Consider the following 21,690-nt stretch of genomic DNA (forward strand, 5'->3'; position numbering starts at 1 on the left):
CAGTGGTGGCTGTGGGCAATGCAGATGCTGTCAACGGAGGCAAATTCAGAGCAAAACGTAAAATTGTACAACGTCAAGCTACTTACAATGTCGGATTCACATCACAGTATGCTCTCAGCAATAGCGACCACGAGATCTGCATGTTACTTCCAATAAAGTCGTATCTTAGGCGTGCGTACCATCTTCAGAGGTGTCAAACACACGTTGATCCTGGAAAGAGACTTACCAATTCCATACATGTATAGAGCAACAGGAGTTGTTGATAGACAATTCAACATGACGTGGTTGTCTTTGTGGGTCCCCAAAATCACACCCTCCACGACGCATATGCTCGATCTTCAATCAACTTTGGGTCGATTCACCAAAACAATATGCTTCGAACAACACCGCATTTACATGCATATGTTTCTCGCAGCTCAAAACACCACGTCGAAGAGAGTCGCCACTAATTCAGGCAGCGAACTGCCCAGACATGTCTTTGTGGGGTTTCAGCTTACGGAAAAGCGTAACAACGGTCAAACTCAAAACAAACATTTCTTTAATCATCTCAGTCTGTCTCGCATTCACGTCCGCGTCAACTCTATACAGTATCCAGAGCAATAACGCAAATGCAACTTTGCAGTCTCTACTCGAAATTATGCTCGCGCGTATATGATGCTCATGGAAGCCATGCAAACGTAGTAAGATGTAGATACAGGTACGCAGAGTTTGCTAGACGATTTCTCAAACTTGTATCCCAGCTTCCACTTCCGAAGGTCTCAAAGATTCTCCTGCCGACATCGAGATTTGGTGGACTATGAATCCAGGTAACGATTACGTCTGCCACGAGCTGGTGACCTCAGATATATGTATGACGCTGGACGTACTCAATTAAAAAAATGAATATCCTTGTATAGACAACCATGCGCAGAAAAAAGTCATCTTAGCGTCGAACACGCGACGGTAATGGAATTGCTTATGCGATCATTCCCTTTGTCAAGACCATGGCCCTTAAGCTATTTGCTTCAGTCCATGCACCGTTAAGAATGGAAGCGATCAAGCTACTCAAAAGGCAGTGATGGGCAACGGAATGTATGGCAGCAAAGTTTAATAAGATTTGTACAACTGTGACCTCATCCAGTGGCTATGCCAACCTTAAAAGAAAACCCCCAAAATAATAGCATTTCATATAACACTATGTCGTACGTTCCAGTAGAAGTCACACCGACACCGCAGCAGAAGAAAAGCATGGATGTGGCAGCCATACACAAAAGACCTCTCTCGGTTAGGTTGAAGGCATCGACGCTCATCGGATCCGAGAGACTCATGCGGACGCATCGTCAAGCTAATTCCATTGCCAAACATAAGGCTGCACGGAAAGCATCGTTCTAAACTTATCAGCGTCGCAGCTGTCCAAACAAGGAAGAGTCATCATACCTCTGTTAGCAGAAATCGCTAGATCGTTACTGCCTGGATTGCTCGGCCTCGGAAAAGGACTCCATACTTCCAGAAACCAAATTTGTGAAAGGCATGAGGAAAAAACGTTTAGGCAACATCGACCTCGAAAACCTCTTAGCACCTAGAGTTCAACATTTCCGAGGTGTCATTTCTAAAGATCAACTTCCCGAACATATCATGCCTGACGAGAGCTGCGTCACTTACCTGCAACATTATTATAATGGACATGGCACTCATTGGGTAGCCATCGTCACTGATCCTCATTGTGGCGACGTTGAGTATTTCGATTCGTTTGGTTTCCCTCCTACCGATGAAGTCGCGCTTTATCTCCAAAAGAGAGCATAAAGGAGCTGTGTATAACTCGTTACAACTTCAGAACTTCGGTGATAGCACGTGTGCATGGTATTGTATCGACTACATCCAGAGCAGACATAAAGGAAAATTCCCCATCGAGATTAATATAGATCTGAAATAATATTCATACCTCATATAGTACAATGATTCGTGGTTTCTTATGTGCAAAGCCAAAACGGAGAGTGTCAACCCAGTCCAGGCGGTCACCAAAAATAATCTCCGCATGATCAAGTCGAGGTGTGCCGTGTGTGGTTCTAGAAAAGGAAAACATCGTCACGGGTAAAATGTAGAGATGATCTGTAGAAAACATAGTTCATTGCAGACACTGCGATCTCGATACGAGGTGCGAAGATCTTTGCGTGGAAAAAAAAAAAAACCTCTGCGTTGGACATTGCAAAGGATTCAGACATCGGCAAATTCTCTGGGGAGCCGTGGATGTCCATGCACTGATAGTTAAGCTTCTCAGACCTCGTGGAGGATGGACGTTGCCAGGACATAAATAATCTGGAGCGTGGAATGCCCTGGAACAACAACTGGATGAACATGATCAGGCACTGTCAGAACAGGAGCATTAAAACTGCGTCGATGCCATCGCGATCGAACACGATATCTGTTCCAGAGTTGATTGAGTTATGCTGAGGGACTTAAAAGAACTCAAGCCTAAAAATTTTAGAGAACGTGTAGGCCAAGCTCTTGTGCGTGGTATAATTCTCAATAAATATAAGTTGAGTGTTGACATTTCAGAAACGATGCATGCAATAGCAGGAGAACTGTATAAACCCGTAGGTAAGCATTTTCCACGACACAGAGTTATCGCAGTTTCGGCAGACGATATATGGTCAGCAGATCTCGTTGATATGAGAGATTACAGCACGCACAACGATCATTTCAAATATCTCATAACAGTAATCGATGTATTTAGTAAATATGCCTCGGTCATTACTCTCAAAAACAAAAAAAGAACTAATATCGTGAAGGCGCTGGATAGCCTTGCACGAAAAATGAATAAATTAGTGAATTTATAACAAACCCGTTTCAGATTGGCTTAAAAAAATAACATCACCTTGGACAGCACACACAATCCCGTCAAAGCGTCCGTCGTCGAACGGTTTAACAGAACTCTCAAAAATCGCATGTTGAAAAGTTTCACCAGCGATAACACCAACCGATACTTAGATTTATTCCCAGACATCGTCGATATATACAATCATACCTGTCATCGAAGCATTTGAATGACTCTAGCAGAAGCCTCTTCGGGTGACCAAAAACAAACGCTCGCAGAGGCTATATGTTTTAGATCCAAATTCAAAGTAGGTGATCACGTCAGAATCAGCAGACAAAAAAACTACCTTTGAAAAAAATACACGCCTAAGTGGACCGAATAAGTCTTTGTCGCCGATATCGTTTAGAAAAAACCCATTCCAATCACTTACACATTATAAGATTTCTCAGGAAAACCCATCCAAGGGTCTTTTTACGAGCAAAAATTTTAACAACAAAAAATCTCTTCAGAGTCGTAAAAGTGATCTCTACCAAAGGGTAAAAATCGCTCGTCAAGTGGTTCAACTCATGGATTCCCACAGACTCCTTCACGACGATAGAACCTCCAAAATAATCTTATCATACTCCTCGCTCCAGCTCTTCCCAGAGACTGTCTTACATTTCGCCGCATGCTCGGGAACACCCATCTTCGCAGAGATACGCTTGAACACATACTCAAATTTTATAAATTTTACACGACCTACCAAATGAACAGGGGTCACCTTATTCAGCCAGTAATAAAACTCATCTCGCTGTGGCTCTGACAAATGAAAACGCTTCAGCTTATTTTTGATGTAATACTACTGACTGTACCACTGCACTGGAAGCTGATGACTATGACCACGTGTCACTCATTCCTCGTTCTCACACTCGTGTTCTTTGCTCTCTTCACAATAAATCATCTCAGGCACATAACTCAAATTCTTATTCGCGTACGCTCTTAACACCTTGGCATGCTTCAGCCACTCATGAGACGCCTCTTCGCTTAAGTCAGGAACCTCATTTTTGCTAACCTTACTCAATCCCAATTGATCTACACTACAGGGATAACACGGAAGAGACATTCTATTACAAAGCACAACTCTAATACAGATTTTAATGTGACTCACGTAAAAGGTGATCTAGTATTAGATTTAATAGGGAGGTCACGTAAAAAGCTAGTCAGAACACCAATTTTCCGCGCTGGAACTATAAGAAAAAAAGGAGCATACATACTTTGTAAGGTGATCCTTGACAAATCATAAACCCAAAAGATTTATGAATATTTTATCAACAGTAAACTTATGAAACATTGTGTAATAATACGAGTCATTGCTTTTCTATGTTTGATAATGTTTGGAAGTGTCGTTTTAATTTTCATTTAACTAATTTGCTCATTAATAAGAATCTTTGAAGAATCGCCATACATATATGGCTCTGTAGAATAAACAACAGGACGGCAAAATAGACTCACTAATTGTCGAAGTGAAAATGTTATGATGCGCATAGAATTTTAGACATCATCCAAGCCACTGCACTAACTGATCTACAATTAACGGATTGTGAGGGTTGGATAATTTCTTTTATTGATTATTCACTTTTGTTCAGAAAATCAGTTATTAATAATTTATCTTAAACTTATAGAGCAAAGAACAAGATAGATGAACGAATGACAATCTGCAAATTAAAAGGATGCACGTCCCTGAACATGTACTAATTACTCAATAAACGTGCGTATTATACATCAGATTATTAACAGCCTAAACATCAAACCAAAAGAAGAAAATAAATTTGATCATGATGGAAATGCTTACCGATGCCACTTTCTCTTTCAACAGGAGCTTCGTGCTCCGTGTATATTGTGAAGACCTGACGAGAGATCAATATAACAGGTTAGGATCAGTTTGAGCATGATTAATGCACAGAAAGAACATTTTATAATAAATCAGACTTTCAGAACATTCTTCGATGATTACATGTTTACGAATTTTGAGTTAAGAATACAATTAAATCAAACAATTTTCTTAACTAATTTTTAGCTGAAGTTTCTTTTAACTTGTTGCATTATCTGATTTTGACTAATACCATCACTTAATTTCATTCATCACCTATGTTCTTTCTACGAAAGATGAACTACCGGGCTTTTGAATAATGCAAAAAGCACTTTATTGACAAGATTTTCACTGGATCCGATACAAATTGCTTGGGAAAATCTGCTCTTTGTGATCGTTTTATGGAGCCTTAATGAGACCAGAGACCAAAGACCAGAGTAAATATAATCCAATCGCATTTACTCTTTCCAATATACTTTGGTTTGATAACTCCGCCGTTTTGTGTCAAGAAACAAAAAACATAGTTTATTATCTCAACAAAAATACGAGTTCGTTTGGAACGATCTCAGTCGCTAACCGGTTTTCTGTGCAATATTAAGAAGTGCTTAGATTATACACGCAATGTACCGAATGTTACGAAGAATGTACAGAAGCGGAGTTTGTTAGTCTTGTGTATAATAAGCTGATATTCAAGTTGATGTCTCAAATGTTTGTTCTTGTTTTGTTGAACAAAGCCAGGAGACAAGTACTAAGTATATTAATTTTTCTCCATCAGATATATCTCGTAAATGTAGTAACTGTTCTTCAAGAATCGTGTATCAAACACCAACTAAAATGCCAGTTTACTCTTTTCGGTAATAAAATGCACCTTATACACTGCTATTTGAAAACTTAGTCGGAAGAGAAGTTTCATAAGAAATATCAAGCTAGTTGACATGATAGCCAGAAAATAGTACAAAAATTCATTTTTGTGAATATCAATTTTATTAGATTTTCAAACATAATAATTAATTTAATGAACTGAAAAGGGTGTTCTATTTTCTTCATTGATTAATAATTGTTTATTATGGAAAACAACTTAGGTTTGTATCTTAAACGACATCTATGAAAATAGGTAAAGAACAAAAATAGTTCATATTAGCTTTCCTCTTCTTGGCTGGTTAGCCAAGAAAATCCTCGATTCTAAGGCAGCCATCTCTCAAGCATTTTGGAAGAATAACTATAAGCCATTAGCCATAGTAAACAGAAAATGACACGTAACTGTCATATTGAACGCTTGATTGGACTTTAATGATCTTATAGCATGTTCGATTGTCTTGCCTAGCCAGCCAAATACACTCATCGTTTCGAAAGCTTTAATTATGCAAAACCAATGGTACTATATACATACAGAGGTTCAGGAATTAAGTTCCCGCTAGCTTGTTTCATATGGAAATGTGTGAAAAATAGCGAAACGCAATTTTGAATCAGATTTTACTTTCACTTTGAGCTCTTCTTGAAATATTTGTGATTACAAAATACAATTGTTCTCAAAACGTTTAGCTTACATCTCTATTCTTTCTTTGAAATTCGTGCACAGACTCTAAGACACCATCAGAAGCAGCACGCGCCTTCTTCTTTTCTTTTCTCTTCAACAGTTTGTACAAAAATCCTTTTTTCTTCTTTGCAGGACTGAGAATTTTCTGCAATAACACTACATTTTCTTGAATATGGAAGGATATAATTAACTGAAATAATTATGAGATTTACTAATTTGACAGGTACCATAAAATCGATAGTGTTATGTATCAGTATGACCACGAATAAATTTACAGTTCTCTCAATTGCGAATGTTCCTTTCTTAATTTTCATGAAAATAAATGTAATCTCTATACTGAAGGTCATAGTACTAATGGGGCAACTATGATTAGTAACATCTAGGTTACCTAAGGGAAAACAATTTACATGCAATTATGGGTGACAAAGAATGTTTCTTCAATTCAATTCTGTTCACAACGAAACAACCAAATCAGTCAACAAAATGCAAATGCGCATGCGCAATGCAATTCACCTTACGACACCAATTAGGGGAAACAGCTACTCCAATAATATAGACAAAATATATCAGGTGACAAAGGATAAAAATAAGGGCATCTATGTAAAGATGCAGGGGAAATGATTTCACGTAAACGCCTTCCCCATCAGATCTCGTTGGTATAATAGTGAGCGAAAGTATGATGCGTAAAGTTCTTTATGTATTTGTATTACCTTGCTGAAAATGAACCAATACGTATGTATCATAACATTCCTTAAACTCCCCGGATCAGAATGTGTGTTGATCTGTTATTCTGTGTGTTGAATCCCTTCTCCTTTGATATATGTATTACCCTAACCAGGACATATCTTTCCTAATACATTCCTCGTTAATTGAAATTCAATTATCACCGGCCGATTCAGTATGATGTCCAGTACCCTGAACTTCCTCACACTGAATTCGACCACGTGAAATGGAGTTAATATATGCTATTTTGTTTCATATCTAATTTAGCAAAAACCCAACGATTTTTTGGGTTGTTGTTGTTGTTGCTTCTACCTGTTGTAATTAAACTTGCTTTTAAAAAGTTTTCTTTATATTTAACCGTTTTCCGTATTACAGTTGTCTATTTCATCGAAAAAATACAAAGATAATATACTGAAAACATTTCAGCTGTACTGTTATGATGTGCCAGGTGCATCAGGCAGTAGTATAACTGAAAAAACTGTATTTTGTCCCTAATATTAATCTCTTGATGAGACGAGTTATCGGCTGCAACATTTCTTACCTCTGTTAAAATTGACTCCTGGATCACTGAAGAAGAAAAAAATATTTGTAAGAAAGCTGACACACCCACCCACCCCACATACATACCCACCTACCTACCTACCTACCTACCTACCTACCTACATACATACATACAGACAGGCAGACAGACAGACCGACAGGGCTGCGGACAATGTTTATGGGCTATTAAATATTCTCCAGTTGGACCATATGAATTGACATTTCTACATACGGGCTATAACAGGGCTTTAGGCACGTTTCCGGTAGGTGAAAATATTTCGTTTACTCAGGTCTGGACCATCATCTTGCCTTCCAAGTGTCTAATTTCTTCATCATAGAACTTCTAAAAATGAATCTTGCAAATTCTTGGGACAACATTTCAGTATGTTATTGGTTATAAATACCTAGATTTTATTTTTTTAAAAACCAACTAGCTAGACTTTCTTTGCCATCAAAGGCAAGAGTCTAAAAGGACAAAAATTGAGTTAATCACCTACTCGAATGAGTCAGATAGCGGTGTTTGGTAGAATGCCAGTGCTGACGTCAATGTGAAATTATCATTTACAAATTGTGACGGCGGTGGGCCATGAACTTTGTGGGCCCCTGGAATTTTGTCCTATTTGTCCCACCCTGTCCGAGGCCCTGCATACATACGTACTTAAGTAAGTACATACATGCATGCGATTATTATTTATATTTACTTACATTTTATGAATATGAATATCTCAAACATTTACAAACATAATGCTCTTAAAGTATTCAACAGGTCTGGTAGAATGACCTGAACATTTTTATCACACATTTCCTTGCAGTGTGCGTTTAAAAGAATAGTAAACATTTTTATTTCGGTTACATATCACGTGATTCCCATAATCAGGCTATTATGAGGCTGCATTGTGGAATATATATTGATGGAAATACAGAACCCTGTTGCGCTCTAGTGATGTGCAATAAAAGTTACTCCTCCTTTTTGAGTTGTGATAGTTTTGAATCATGTCGTGGATTGAAACAAACACTGAACAAGGGATGATTAATTATGCATAGAATAAACATGAAGACTGCAGTATTGTGAGATTTGTGTACAAGAAAAGTTTTATGCGAATGATTTTACATTTCGACACTTCAAACCCCAATATTTCAAGTTTTCCACATATTCATAACGACTCGCTCAGTACTAGTGAAAGTATTCACTTGATTGTAAACTAGCAATGCATGACACTTCAAGCATCTTGAATATAAAGTGTTGACTCGCAGCGATCGACTAAAGGAATTTTAAACTGTATTAAGCTAATAGATTCATTATCAAATTGTAAATTCAGCTTCTTATCATACGTTCCATAATTTGCATATGTAAATTCATCTTCACGTATAACTTATCATACGTTCCATAGCTGCTTGATCAGTCCGCTGTTTGATAGGTGTCTCTTGATGCTTTCCCGAATCTTGTAACTTATATTCTGCGTTTTCCTCTTTCTGCTCTCCCATAACGTCTGTCAGTGCTTCTTCAAATAAACCAAACGAGAAAAATGTGTCACGATAATAAATATTCAGACAGTCAATAGCTTTACAAAGTATTTTTGACTACAATTTTGAGTAGATACTGACATTCACGCTTGCTCGAATCACCTTTGCATATCATTGATAGCAGACGTACAAGCATGTCCTCGTTTGCATATCTTTGATAGCAGACGTACAAGCATGTCCTCGTTTGCATATCATTGATAGCAGACGTACAAGCATGTCCTCGTTTGCATATCATTGATAGCAGACGTACAAGCATATCCTCGTTTGCATATCATTGATAGCAGACGTACAAGCATGTCCTCGTTTGCATATCAAAACAAAACATTTAGTCATAGATTGAATTTGGCCAAGAATTCCATTTTAAGCCTTATACAATTTATTTTCAATCACCAAATTCCTTCAATGAGGCTTACTGATAGCTAAAACTTACCTGAAAGTGGTTTCGCCAAGAATAATGTGAACATATAATTTTAAAGGGTGTACAATGGTATTCCTGTTTTTACATCACAAAACATATTTTTGAGCAGTAAGGAATTTTTGTGGCGAGCTTCACGTGGTACAGTGTAGAAACAAAAGGAAAAAGAGCAACTTTCCTTACTACTCAATGCTACTGCATCTCAACCGGCCCCCAAAATTACCACCCAAAAAAATAAATAGCAACAAAGCCAAATTAAACACAAGCCTAATTAAACGCAAGCCTAATTAAACGCAAGCCTAATTCCGTGCTACGTCTTATATATGCATTAAGCCAAAAAAAACAAGCAAAAAAACAAAATAGTTCACTTCTTCACTAGTGTGTTGAATGCAAAAAACTACTGACCACTTCTTTATTAATGCATAAAAACAACAAAAAAAACAATTCCCGTAGGACCACGCGGAACAAAACAAAATAGCAACACTAACAACTACTACCTTCAATGGCTTCATTAGTAAGAAGGAAACAAAAAAAAACATGAAGGTTACTACCAGAATGCAAGTCTTTCAGCTATTTCGCTTGTTTCTATTCTGAGGGCACTTTGAGAGTTAGCAGCTTTTAAAGGTTCGTATGTCATAGGTAATAGATCAAGCATGACTGATTTTCGTAATTAAAATATGGAAGGCCAATAAGTACTTCATGTGCCTAAACTTTGCACTTGCTTTCTTTGTACCATTAAATATCTTCAAGGCAAAAAACCATCGATACATGATGCAATGCATCTTTTTGTCATGGTGATAACTTCAGCCCCTACCCCCAGGTTGTTTGCTTGTGTTTATGTATCAAACCAATTGCTTCTGGTTGAGACTGTTACAACTAAATGGATTTCTATGCTGCATGACGAATTTTATGTTCATACATTGTACGGATTCTTATTTATTTTTCTCGGTTTCTTTTGACGATGTATTATTCTAGAAATTTCCTTTATAAGCAATATTTAAATGTTAAAGAATTGCTGCAAGTTTATGCGTGAAGTATGCACAGAAGAAATCAGACCATGTCTATAACAGGAGCGGGGCTAAAGGACACTGTCGATCTGTCAGAAAATTAAATCCTCTCTCGCGTTGTCATTACATATATAGAGGACCTCAAATGGATAATGATTATATATTGAATTTATGAAACAAGTTGAATAATATCCAGATTTTCGAGCCTTGGCTAGCAAAATCTGGACATTATTCACGAGTTTCATTAATTTAATAACAAATCGTTACCCGTTTGAGATTCGTTTTATCACAAGGTCTTTCTTCAGTGGAAATTATTTAGAAAGAAGAACGAACACTTTCATCATTCTGACTGAGGCAAAGCACCTTTCATTCATAGCCCCAAACCAAGTTGAAAAAGTATTAACGTTTAAAAGCAGATAATACTTTTTTTTACAAATTATAAATCAAAGAACAAGTGGATTCCGAATAAACAGAACATTTTACACAGACAAAATCAGTTTTCAACACAGAATGCGTCATGTGTGTGTGATGTCACATTGTCTGATTGTGTAATGCAATACCGGTTAGAGTGTAGAAGACGATCCATGTTTACCCTTGAGTGTCCCTTTCACAACTAAACATTACTATGTGACCTGATTATTTGATTTGGAAAAGTAGACTCTAGAAGACAAGGAAAAATTCATTTTGTGTCGGAATTGCATCTTTTGTTTTTTCTTTTTTTTTTTTTTTTTTTTGCCGCGTAAATATGCTGCTATTGGATGAAGTTCTGCCCACTAGGAGACTGGTTTATGTCCACATTCTTCTGTGAACAGAGGTGAGTGTATTTACTTCTATAAGTTAATATTTAAACATCACCTCTGTATAGGATTGTATCCATGTTACATGTATACAACTCACCCCTATCTACACTCCCACTATCAGCCTAACAATATTCTTAGTTTTGCTTGTTATTCTTTTCTTGGGGTTTTACGCTGTGCTATACATGGTGTAATGAGAATTATGTGGAGGTCAATTCGACATGTCCAGAAAGACGTGACCTTTTTTGCCCCAATTCTCTTTGGGCAGTCGATTCGAATAATGACCGCCAAAATATTAAAAGTATTAGCAAAATAAAAGTTCCATAAGGCGGGGTAAAGAAAAATTAACACGATCGCGTGAATCAGTACAATTAATACTGCGCAAGAATTTCAGGGGTTTATTTGGAAACATTCATAATCACATAAAATTATATCTAAACTTGTTTAATATCAAAAATATTAAACTGCACACGCTATATATAAAGGGTACAGACTAAGTGATACAAATTCATATTCAACATCTGTCTGTATAAATTGACGAGATACTCGCAAAATGCACATATTTAGAATAAAATCCGAGAACAATCTTAACATTTCGGGAAATTCCCGATGACCTGAGTAGTGGGCAATTTCATCTGGCGTGTGTCCATAAAGATTTCTTATTTTGCATGCACCCGCAAGAGCTGGGTAACAGAAGAGAGCTCTAGCAAAACCAACAAGGTTATAGTCCGCTGCAAAATGATGGACAGTCAACCACTTCTGGTCACTTTGGACTTAAAAGATACAATATTGTTAAATGTTGAGTCATTCGGCGTTTGAAATGACTTCTTGAGGAGCAAAATCTAGTGGAGAACATTACAAGAATGTCACATCTTCATCGAACAAGACCCTGGAAATAGTCTCTCACAGGAGCGAATGGCGTACGTGTACGGTGAAAACTCTTGTTTGACTGAATTATATCAACTGAACTTAATATTGATAAATTACTAAGAAAAAGGTAACAAACTATTTTCTTCCTTTCTTATGTGTATTATAATAGGCATAGTTGTTCTGACTTGTGATATATGGTAATAGGTGGATGTTGATATACATAAATCACTCTTAGGGATGAAAAAGTAATGATAAGAAAATATCACATGAATTATGGGATTTTACCCTGAGATGAATCCGTATGGCTGTCCACGAAAGAAAGATGTTCTCTAAACCCAGATACTGAAATTTTGTTTGCTAGTTTCCTGTCAAGGTGTTCTCTGTCTGATCCTCGTATCCCCATACATTGACATAATAGGTTGATGGGGTCAATTTCATCCTCAAGTAGCTCCCAAAGTTGCTGAAGATTTTGTCCTTTCTCATCAAGAGCTCCTGAAGCATGTCCTGCAGTTATACTGCCTTCTGTAGGGTTGACCGGTTGAGGGGAAGGTACAAGATCCTTGATCAGTCCTTGGCCTATTTTCTCTTCCTTACATATAACACTGAATGCAGAAAACATCAGGGCCTCTTCGTCTGAAAGGGGAATGAACATAAGGAAAGAAGAGAATATGTTGTTGGTTTTCCATGCTAGGGACATTTTGTGCCTTGGTTATGTTTACTGCACACCTTTTTGCGGACAGTATTAACTTCTTCTTCTAATGTGCTATCTAGCTGAGGTTATGATACTCTTTTTAATATAATACGTGATAATTCGTCATATATTTCACTGTGTGTACATGTTTCTGCACAATGCTGCAGATTCTAGATGTATAGAATATTCATAGTTATCTGTCCTTCCGAATGTTTATCTATGAATGTTTGTTGTATCAAATTCTTCATTTCGTTTTATTGTTAACAAACAATTTCAATTATTTTGATAGGATTTTGGAGCTCTCCTATCTAGGAAGGTTGCTTTCATTATGTACCGATGTGACTGGGGACACAAAAGAGGTCAAAGGTAACGAAGTATTACTACACTAAGTGATCTACATAAATATTTATATTCATTTGTACGAGGTTCAGTTGATTATTTAAGCAATAACTTGGACCAAACGTATACAATCTTTAGCATAGGTTATTCGGCATTTCCAGGACATGGTGCATTGCAATGAAATGACCGGAATTTTCTTTTATGTTGCGCGACTAAAACAATTAAGTTGTCATACTGCAGAAAGCCAAGAGGCTGGATTTATTAACACTATATTTTCTGTTTAGACTTTGGTACTACATTCGTTCCAATATAACAACAGGGAACAATCAAATAAAATAAATAACTAATTTCTGGTAATTATTACAGGACGCAATAAATTTAATTAACTCAATTAGTGTAATTCTACTTTAATGTTTCATGACTACGATCATACATTAATATTCATTTAGCTACAAAAATTCTGCCTTTTGTGCGTGTTGTTGGATACTTTGTTTGGTTCGTTCAGTTCCAGTTATAAAAATTTAAAGACCATTGAACTATAAATATGGAAAGTTATTTATAGCATTATTGAAGGCTCTATGCGTATCACACTACAATCCACCTTTCATCAAATACACAATACGTAGGACTTTTGTGAACTTGGAACGTCTATAAAATTGATCATCACTTTGTAATCACAGAAAATCGAGAAAAAAATTACCATACACGTGTAATATTAAGTATTGAAAAATCACAATATATGTGTACTATTCAGTATTGAAAAAAATGACCATATACGTGTAATAAGAAGTAATGAAGAAATTACCATATCTGTTTAATACTGAGTATTGAAAAAATGACCATATAAGTGTAATATTAAGTGTTGAAACAATGACCATATATGTGTAATATAAAGTATTGAAAAAGAAATGCTGTTGTATTTATTAAAGTGGGAGAATCAACAAAATATTTCATTCTTTCGACGAATTCCTGATAAATTTCTGAAGAATCAAAATGTACATCATACCTGTTAATGAAAAGCTGTAGAAATATCTGTCTGTATATGCAGCTATCAGTTCTTTGTCCGTGCCGTCAAATTTTATCGAGACATCAGAATCAGCTTTTTTCTCGAGTCCAATGTATATTTTCAGGCCCTGTATGGAAATAGCCATTTTGTTTCTTATAGGTATATTTGTACATACAATTTGCTTTGCCATCCTGTGGAACAGGAAAGCACTCGTAGTGCACTAATTCTAATTCATGTAATGGGCAGTAGTGAACAACGTAATACACTATAGTAAACGAGGTAGCAGACTATAGTGAACAAGGTAACACATGATAGTAAACAACGTAGTAGACTATAATGAACAAGGTAACACGATAGTAAACGAGGTAGTAGACTATAGTGAACAAGGTAACAAAATAGCAAACGAGGTAGTAGACTATAGTGAACAAGGTAACACGATAGTAAACGAGGTAGTAGACTATGATGAACAAGGTAACACGATAGCAAACGAGGTAGTAGACTATAGTGAACAAGGTAACACGATAGTAAACGAGGTAGTAGACTATAGTGAACAAGGTAACACAATAGCAAACGAGGTAGTAGACTATAGTGAACAAGGTAACACAATAGCAAACGAATTAGTAGAATATAGTGAACAAGGTAACACAATAGCAAACGAGGTAGTAGACTATAGTGAACAAGGTAACACACGATAGTAAACGAGGTAGCAGACTATAGTGAACAAGGTAATACAATAGCAAACGAGGTAGTAGACTACAGTGAACAAGGTAACACAATAGCAAACGAGGTAGTAGACTACAGTGAACAAGGTAACACACGATAGTAAACGAGGTAGTAGACTATAGTGAACAAGGTAACACAATAGCAAACGAGGTAGTAGACTACAGTGAACAAGGTAACACAATAGCAAACGAGGTAGTAGACTATAGTGAACAAGGTAACACAATAGCAAACGAGGTAGTAGACTATAGTGAACAAGGTAACACAATAGCAAACGAGGTAGTAGACTACAGTGAACAAGGTAACACAATAGCAAACGAGGTAGTAGACTATAGTGAACAAGGTAACACGATAGTAAACGAGGTAGTAGACTATAGTGAACAAGGTAACACGATAGTAAACGAGGTAGTAGACTATAGTGAACAAGGTAACACAATAGCAAACGAGGTAGTAGACTATAGTGAACAAGGTAACACGATAGTAAACGAGGTAGTAGACTAGAGTGAACAAGGTAACACGATAGTAAACGAGGTAGTAGACTATAATGAACAAGGTAACACGATAGTAAACGAGGTAGTAGACTACAGTGAACAAGGTAGTACACTGCGAACCAGGTCATACATAATAGGCTACAAGGAAGTACATTAAAGTGAACATGGTAGCCCATGATATTGAACAATCTGAATACATAGTTCAAGCTAGTGTACAATTATCTATAATGATGAGATGGTGTTCATTTTTTATATTAAACCTCAGTGATGAGAGTGTGTATGGATATTATGGTGAGCCAATATCAAACAAAACAAAAACATTTAGCTGTATATTAGGAAACCGATAATGATAATAATGATAACAACAAGAATGATTATAATTATGAGATTCATTAATGGGCACGGATCTTTAATTGCCATACTTCTTTCTGTTTATATATATATATATATATATATATATATATATATATATATATATATATATATATATATATATATATATATATATATATATATATATATATATATTGTTACGTGATTAGGCTATTTTAAATAGTATTAAAAAAAGTGAAGACATCAAGCTTTGTAAAATTTAACAAATAATTTATTTCCCTAGAAAGCAAGGGAAAATGAGAAAAAGAACTTACGGTTTTACGAATCAAATCGAAAAATAATCCAAGAATAATCCTAGAATTAAAAGAAAATAGAAGTCATAGTAATAAAAAGACCTAATGAAACTGAGTTCGAATCCCGATGAAATCCAAAATGGAAGGCGACGAAGCATGATGTGGTCAGCGTCGTCCTGATGTGTCAACAGTTCTTTGTTGAATCACAGAAAATAATATTCCAGTGTTTGAATTCTGTAAATTTCGATAACTGTCCTTGTCCAAGAATTAATTTAGAGTACAAGTATTTCCAGAGACAAATAATCTATTAGAATCCAAATAATTTTAAGAAAAATTAGGAAAGGTAAACTCAAACTGGTCACAACAAAACACCTATAAGTTTCAATGGTTTAAAGCCCGACTGCCCTAATTCTCTATAGGAAACAGTTATACACTAATATCAGACAAAAAACAGATTCCCGTATGAGGGTCACATGACCATGTTTCACAAACAAGATGGAAGCTTTTTACATGCCTAACGTCACGTAGTCCCAGTATGACCTTGACTAAAACCAATGATTTTTACTCTGGGAAAGATTTTTAAAAAATAATTAAAATTCTTTACTTCCACTCTTACTGATTCTGAATCAAGGTCAGGAACTAGGTCAGCATTAGTTACAAAGTTTCTATTATTAGGTGTTTAAGAAAAACAGTCAGGCCAAACTAAATTTCTGGAAAATGAATTTCTGGAAAATGTCAAATCCAGTAAATAAATGAAATTTAAAAAAATTAAGACTAACACAAAAAAAACAATTAAATTAAATCAAATATAAATCGAATCAAATATATATAAATATCGTTAACTATCATATCCTGCAATTAAAATGGATTATTTAAAGAATAGATGCATGGACATTTTATATCGGCAGATAGATTCTATATAACCAGAATGTGTCCTTGAACATGGAGAGGCATTCGAATCTGGACCTTCTCTATATTATGTCTGACTATGGCGAATGATAGATTCAAGTTCCCAAAAACTTTAACACAAGTGAACATTGATTTATAATGATCAAAGTTTAGTTTTTTGTCAAAATTTCCTGTCCAGACATGTTATTCTTAATCCGTTCTAGCACCAATCTCATGGATTGTAAATGTTTTTTGTGCTTCTTTCAGCAAAAAGTAATATTTCCACAATGAAGGCGAAGTATTGCAATTAAATAGTCATTAACATATCGCCCTGATTTCCCTACAAATAAAACGAATAACCCAGTTTAAGTGTTTCGGGTAATGATAGATAGGAACGTATAGAACAGCAAATCCATGACAATTTTAAAATAATTGTTCCCCCATTGACTTCGCATTTCATAGTAAGGCAGTGAATAGTGGTAGTGGGGGGAGGGAGAGAGGGCTAACAGTAAGTCTTAACCCGGCTAAGCAAAGATAAAATGTTTCTAACCCTGTACTTTCTGTGTAAGTTCTGTAGATTATATTCAGGTAAGAAGTCAGATTGGTACAAGAGACATTCCAGTTACATTATAGTTATTTTATTAGTATTTATAAAGTTGATACTTATCTTACACATAGCGATAGTTATTATGTGTAAGTATTGTTTAATATGATTCAACAAATCGAAAACGGAAAAATAAACTCTTGACCTGCATTTCTTTCCTTAAGAGGTTATTAATTTGTTTGGCTGTCAATTAGGTCATTCATTACTCTGCAAAAGATCTCTCTCTCTCTCTCTCTCTCTCTCTCTCTCTCACTATTTTGTGATGCTGAAAATGTGATGCCTACTACTATGACTTTACACGTAGAACGGGATTGTATGCCTGTATATGAATCAATAGCGCAATGTAACATGTCAACTTGATGTACAGACTTTAATTCATCAACGATTTTATTCCCTAGCTATGTGCACTTTGACTTCAAAAGGATATACATCAACGTCTCTTCGACTGAGACATTCACGTAAAAGCCACCTGCCACAATATTGGCCTCACCCCAAAAATTACAGTAAATGGCAATAAAACTATTTGTGGCAAGATTTATTTTAGTTGCTGAAGACAATTATAAGCATTGGACCATTGATTGTTCTGCCACCAGAGAACACGGCTACTTGTTTGGAGAATAAGCACCAAAATGGCAAGTATATTATTAACTTTTTCCATTAATAATATCAAAAACGTCAATCTATTTTTTAAGTTTGAAATTAAAGTTTAAATTAATGTAGACCCTCTGATAACCACGATTTTGTATCACCAACTTCCATTTTGACGATGATATTTGCACACCTGGTCCATTTAACAACATGGGTGGAGAGTTCATATTTGGTCACCATATTATTATTATTTTGAGTTAAATTTTCTAACATAATATTACCGTTCTGAGTTGCAGGGCTGAATGGTCTTTTCCCAACACCTAAATATAGTATATTATTGTATTTATCATCACACTGAATGCTAATATGGTTTCGTATGACTCCTCGCAACAAATTCACCTTTCTCTCATCTCGGTTCTTTGCAGGGGCCCCGAGTGGCCGAGTGGTCTAAAGCGCTCTTCCTTACCGATCACTGCCATCTCACCTCTGTCTGCGGCGGTTCGAGTCTAAGATTCAGCCAATGTGGGCATGTGAGAAAGCTTGCCAGTAGCTTCTCGAGGGTCGGTGGTTCTTTCCGGGGTTTTCTGGGTTCTTCCTCCACCATTAATACTGGCCGCCATGTATAGCCTATCGTGCTGAAAAATGGCGTTAAACCCCACAACAACAACGGTTCTTTGCAATACCTTTCCATACATTCCTACACTCCTCTCAGTGCACTCCTCACTGGATCTGTCAGGTAAATTATGAATGTAATACCTTCTTTTGTCATATAGAATCTAATATTTATCGCATCGTACGTAGCACGGTGCTTTTAAATGGCTTAGTGTGTCATTTACGGCTCTCTTTGTCAAGGTATTAGTTGGAACATGTATGTTATCTCACTTGGTGCATTGAAAGAGCATGAACTGTAAATAGTAACGTACCTGAATATAGAAACTGACATGCTATTTGGGGGTTTTAATATTACGTATCTTGTCAGCTATCACTGCTGGATTACCAAATAAGCAAAGTAGGCACCGGTCTAGGTGCCCCGCGACAACGGATCAAAACAATATTGATAAAAAGTATTAGGAGATAATTTGCGAGGGGGCCCCAAGATTCGACTGCCTAAGGGCATTACGGCCTCCACGGGGTTTAATCCGGCATTGTCAGCTATGTTTTGGATCATATTTTTCTTATCATTGATAGTTTCTTTATTATAAGTTTAGCTTACATTCCATTAAAAAAATATATATATTTTGACTCATACTGAATAATGTTTAAACTTGCACTAAAATATTTTAAGGGGGCCCCGAGTGGCCGAGTGGTCTAAAGCGCTCTCCGTTACGGATTACTGCCATCTCATCTCTGTCTGCGTGGGTTCGAGCCTCGGATTCGACCTATGTGGGTATGTGAGAAAGCTTGCCAGTAGCTTCTCGTGGGACGGTGGTTCTTTCTGGGTTTTTTCCCGGGTTCTTCCTCCACCATTGATACTGGCCGCCATGCATAGCCTATCGTGTGCTGAAAATGGCGTTAAGCCCTACAACAACAACTGCAACAACAACAACAAAATATTTTAAAATGAGATATTAAAAGATTTTAAATTTAACACATATATCAGCAAAACATACTGAATCATAAAACACACGTAGACACATATCAACCAAAATGGCTCAAATTATAACAGTTTATACTACATGCAAAATTAATCAGTAAGTTGTCACCACACTAGTGGACACTACGTGTGTTCCTGGGCGAGACATATATAAATAAATATATATATATATATATATATATATATATATATATATATATATATATATATATATATATATATATATATATCACCATGTTGGCTAATTCTGCGCGTCAGGTAATTCTGCGCGTCGGTAATTCTGCGCGTCGGGTAATTCTGCGCAACGATAATCATTTCTGTTAACACTGAACCACGTGTTATCTTTGTTAAAAAATCTATTTTGTATCAAGAAAGAACGATCGTACTTTCATTAAGGAAAGTGATATTCATAAGGTGTACAAAAATATCCCGCATCTCGACTCGAAATGTGTATGAAAATGTGATCTCTAAATGTCCCACTCCGTGACCTTCTCGAACCGGTAAATCAGAAAACCCATTTACTATGTATCTTTTAGAATCATACAAATAAATGCATTATATAAAATATGGAAATGTATACCTTAAAACAATACTGCAGTTTAATCCAAGTTAACAGTTTTGCAAGAAGTTGTTCCACACGCAAAAATCGTCTGCTACCCAACGTGTCAACTTGCCGCTAGAACATAAATTCTCAAAACTTTCCTGCCGTATAGTCTGTTTCTAAATTCTGTAGTAATTTTCCCCCATCAACAAGACGTTGTACACACATTACGTCCTATTCATTGTTGTTTCTCTTCCACATAATAGCTTATATTTTATAAAATGTTGAACTTTACTAACTTTTTTACAAGATCGGTTTAGTTTACTTAATATCTCTTGTCATTTATTGGCATTTTTATGTTGAATTTGGTAAAACTAGCTACAAACCTGACCTAGTTACTCGACTGAACTGCTGATAGAAACAGTCCAAAGTAATGAATTTCTTTCTTATAGCCCGATGGATATACATTACATCATTTCAAAGCTGTGCGCAGAATAGGCCGACATATCGTGACTCAATAAAACAAGTAGGTGGTATCCCCTGTGTCCATACTCAATATTATTTTGAACAGAATATTCTGGTGACAACGGCCTCTTTTCGAATGGTAAGCATTGCTGTATTTTATTTTTGTCAATCGGTCGAATTCGATATGCGTTTCGCTTCAGTATTGGAGACGGAAACCTTCAGTACACAGAAAGTTTAATTTTGGTCCCGATTTCTATCCTGTATCATACTGTTGCTCACAGTAAACCAAAACCAATCAACTTTAAAAATGGAAGCACATACTAAAAGTTTCCGAGGCATTTCAAGTGTCGACTAACACCCTAGACCGCCCCCTCAACCCAATCCTGGTGACAACAACACCCCCACCCCCGCACAAACAGAAACTCACATAAATATTGAAAATATCATGTATTCTTGCTGGGCTATTGAAGGCATATGGGTGATTCATTGATCTTGAAATCTCTCAAAGGCTGTGGTTGTAAGGCCGGCAAACAAGAAGCATAAATAAATAAATATATAAATAAATAAATCGCTTTCATAAATATTCAGGTATAAGTTTCTTTCGGAATATAAGTCAATCGTGTAGCAAAACACGTAAATGGCATTTAATGCGGTCTATTTTATTTCATTGACTAACAAATATCGTATATCTAAAAAAAAATATTAGACTTGTATTGAATACTGAGGAAAAAATATTTACTATCAGGCGAAGAAATATGTGGGAAAATGTCATTGTTATGGAGCTGGGGAGATGTAAAATGATCTACTTAGCAAATTCCGGGGAGGTCAGAGTTACTTAGTTCGTTTTATACAAAACGTCTCGAGAAGGTAAGTGTGGAGTGAGTGAATCAGTGGAGAAAATGTCCAGCGTTACGACGTGACAACCTTACTAATCAGGTGGGTTTTTCTTCGACTATCAACCAGTAAAATTAAAAAATTTGCATTGCTTGACCAAGTGTAAATCAGATGATCATCGATCCTTCCTCTCCCTGCCTCGCAAACTCGACGTGGTAACAATAGTGGCTAACGAGATCTCACAAAA

The 21,690-nt window shown here is 36.3% G+C and overlaps 1 protein-coding gene across 10 annotated transcripts in view; it reads right to left on the bottom strand.

Moving 5' to 3' along the window:
- The window catches only part of LOC149806011 (uncharacterized), a 58,715-nt gene that overhangs the window by 13,045 nt on the left and 23,980 nt on the right, over window positions 1–21,690 (bottom strand). For 9 of the 10 annotated variants that reach the window (XM_089950853.1, XM_089950859.1, XM_089950851.1 and 6 more), the window contains 6 exons: window positions 14,093–14,219; window positions 12,342–12,689; window positions 8,826–8,945; window positions 7,445–7,470; window positions 6,191–6,325; window positions 4,626–4,680 (listed from right to left, as the gene is read on the bottom strand). In XM_089950853.1, coding sequence (XP_089806979.1) covers window positions 4,626–4,680; window positions 6,191–6,325; window positions 7,445–7,470; window positions 8,826–8,945; window positions 12,342–12,689; window positions 14,093–14,219 — 811 coding nt within the window. The remainder of the gene's footprint in view (window positions 1–4,625; window positions 4,681–6,190; window positions 6,326–7,444; window positions 7,471–8,825; window positions 8,946–12,341; window positions 12,690–14,092; window positions 14,220–21,690) is intronic. The other variant, XM_089950855.1, reaches the window with a different exon arrangement.

Source organism: Sinohyriopsis cumingii, chromosome 2, assembly GCF_028554795.1.
Source record: "Sinohyriopsis cumingii isolate HCF-2022 chromosome 2, ASM2855479v2, whole genome shotgun sequence".
NCBI classification, from domain to species: Eukaryota; Metazoa; Mollusca; class Bivalvia; order Unionida; family Unionidae; genus Sinohyriopsis; species Sinohyriopsis cumingii.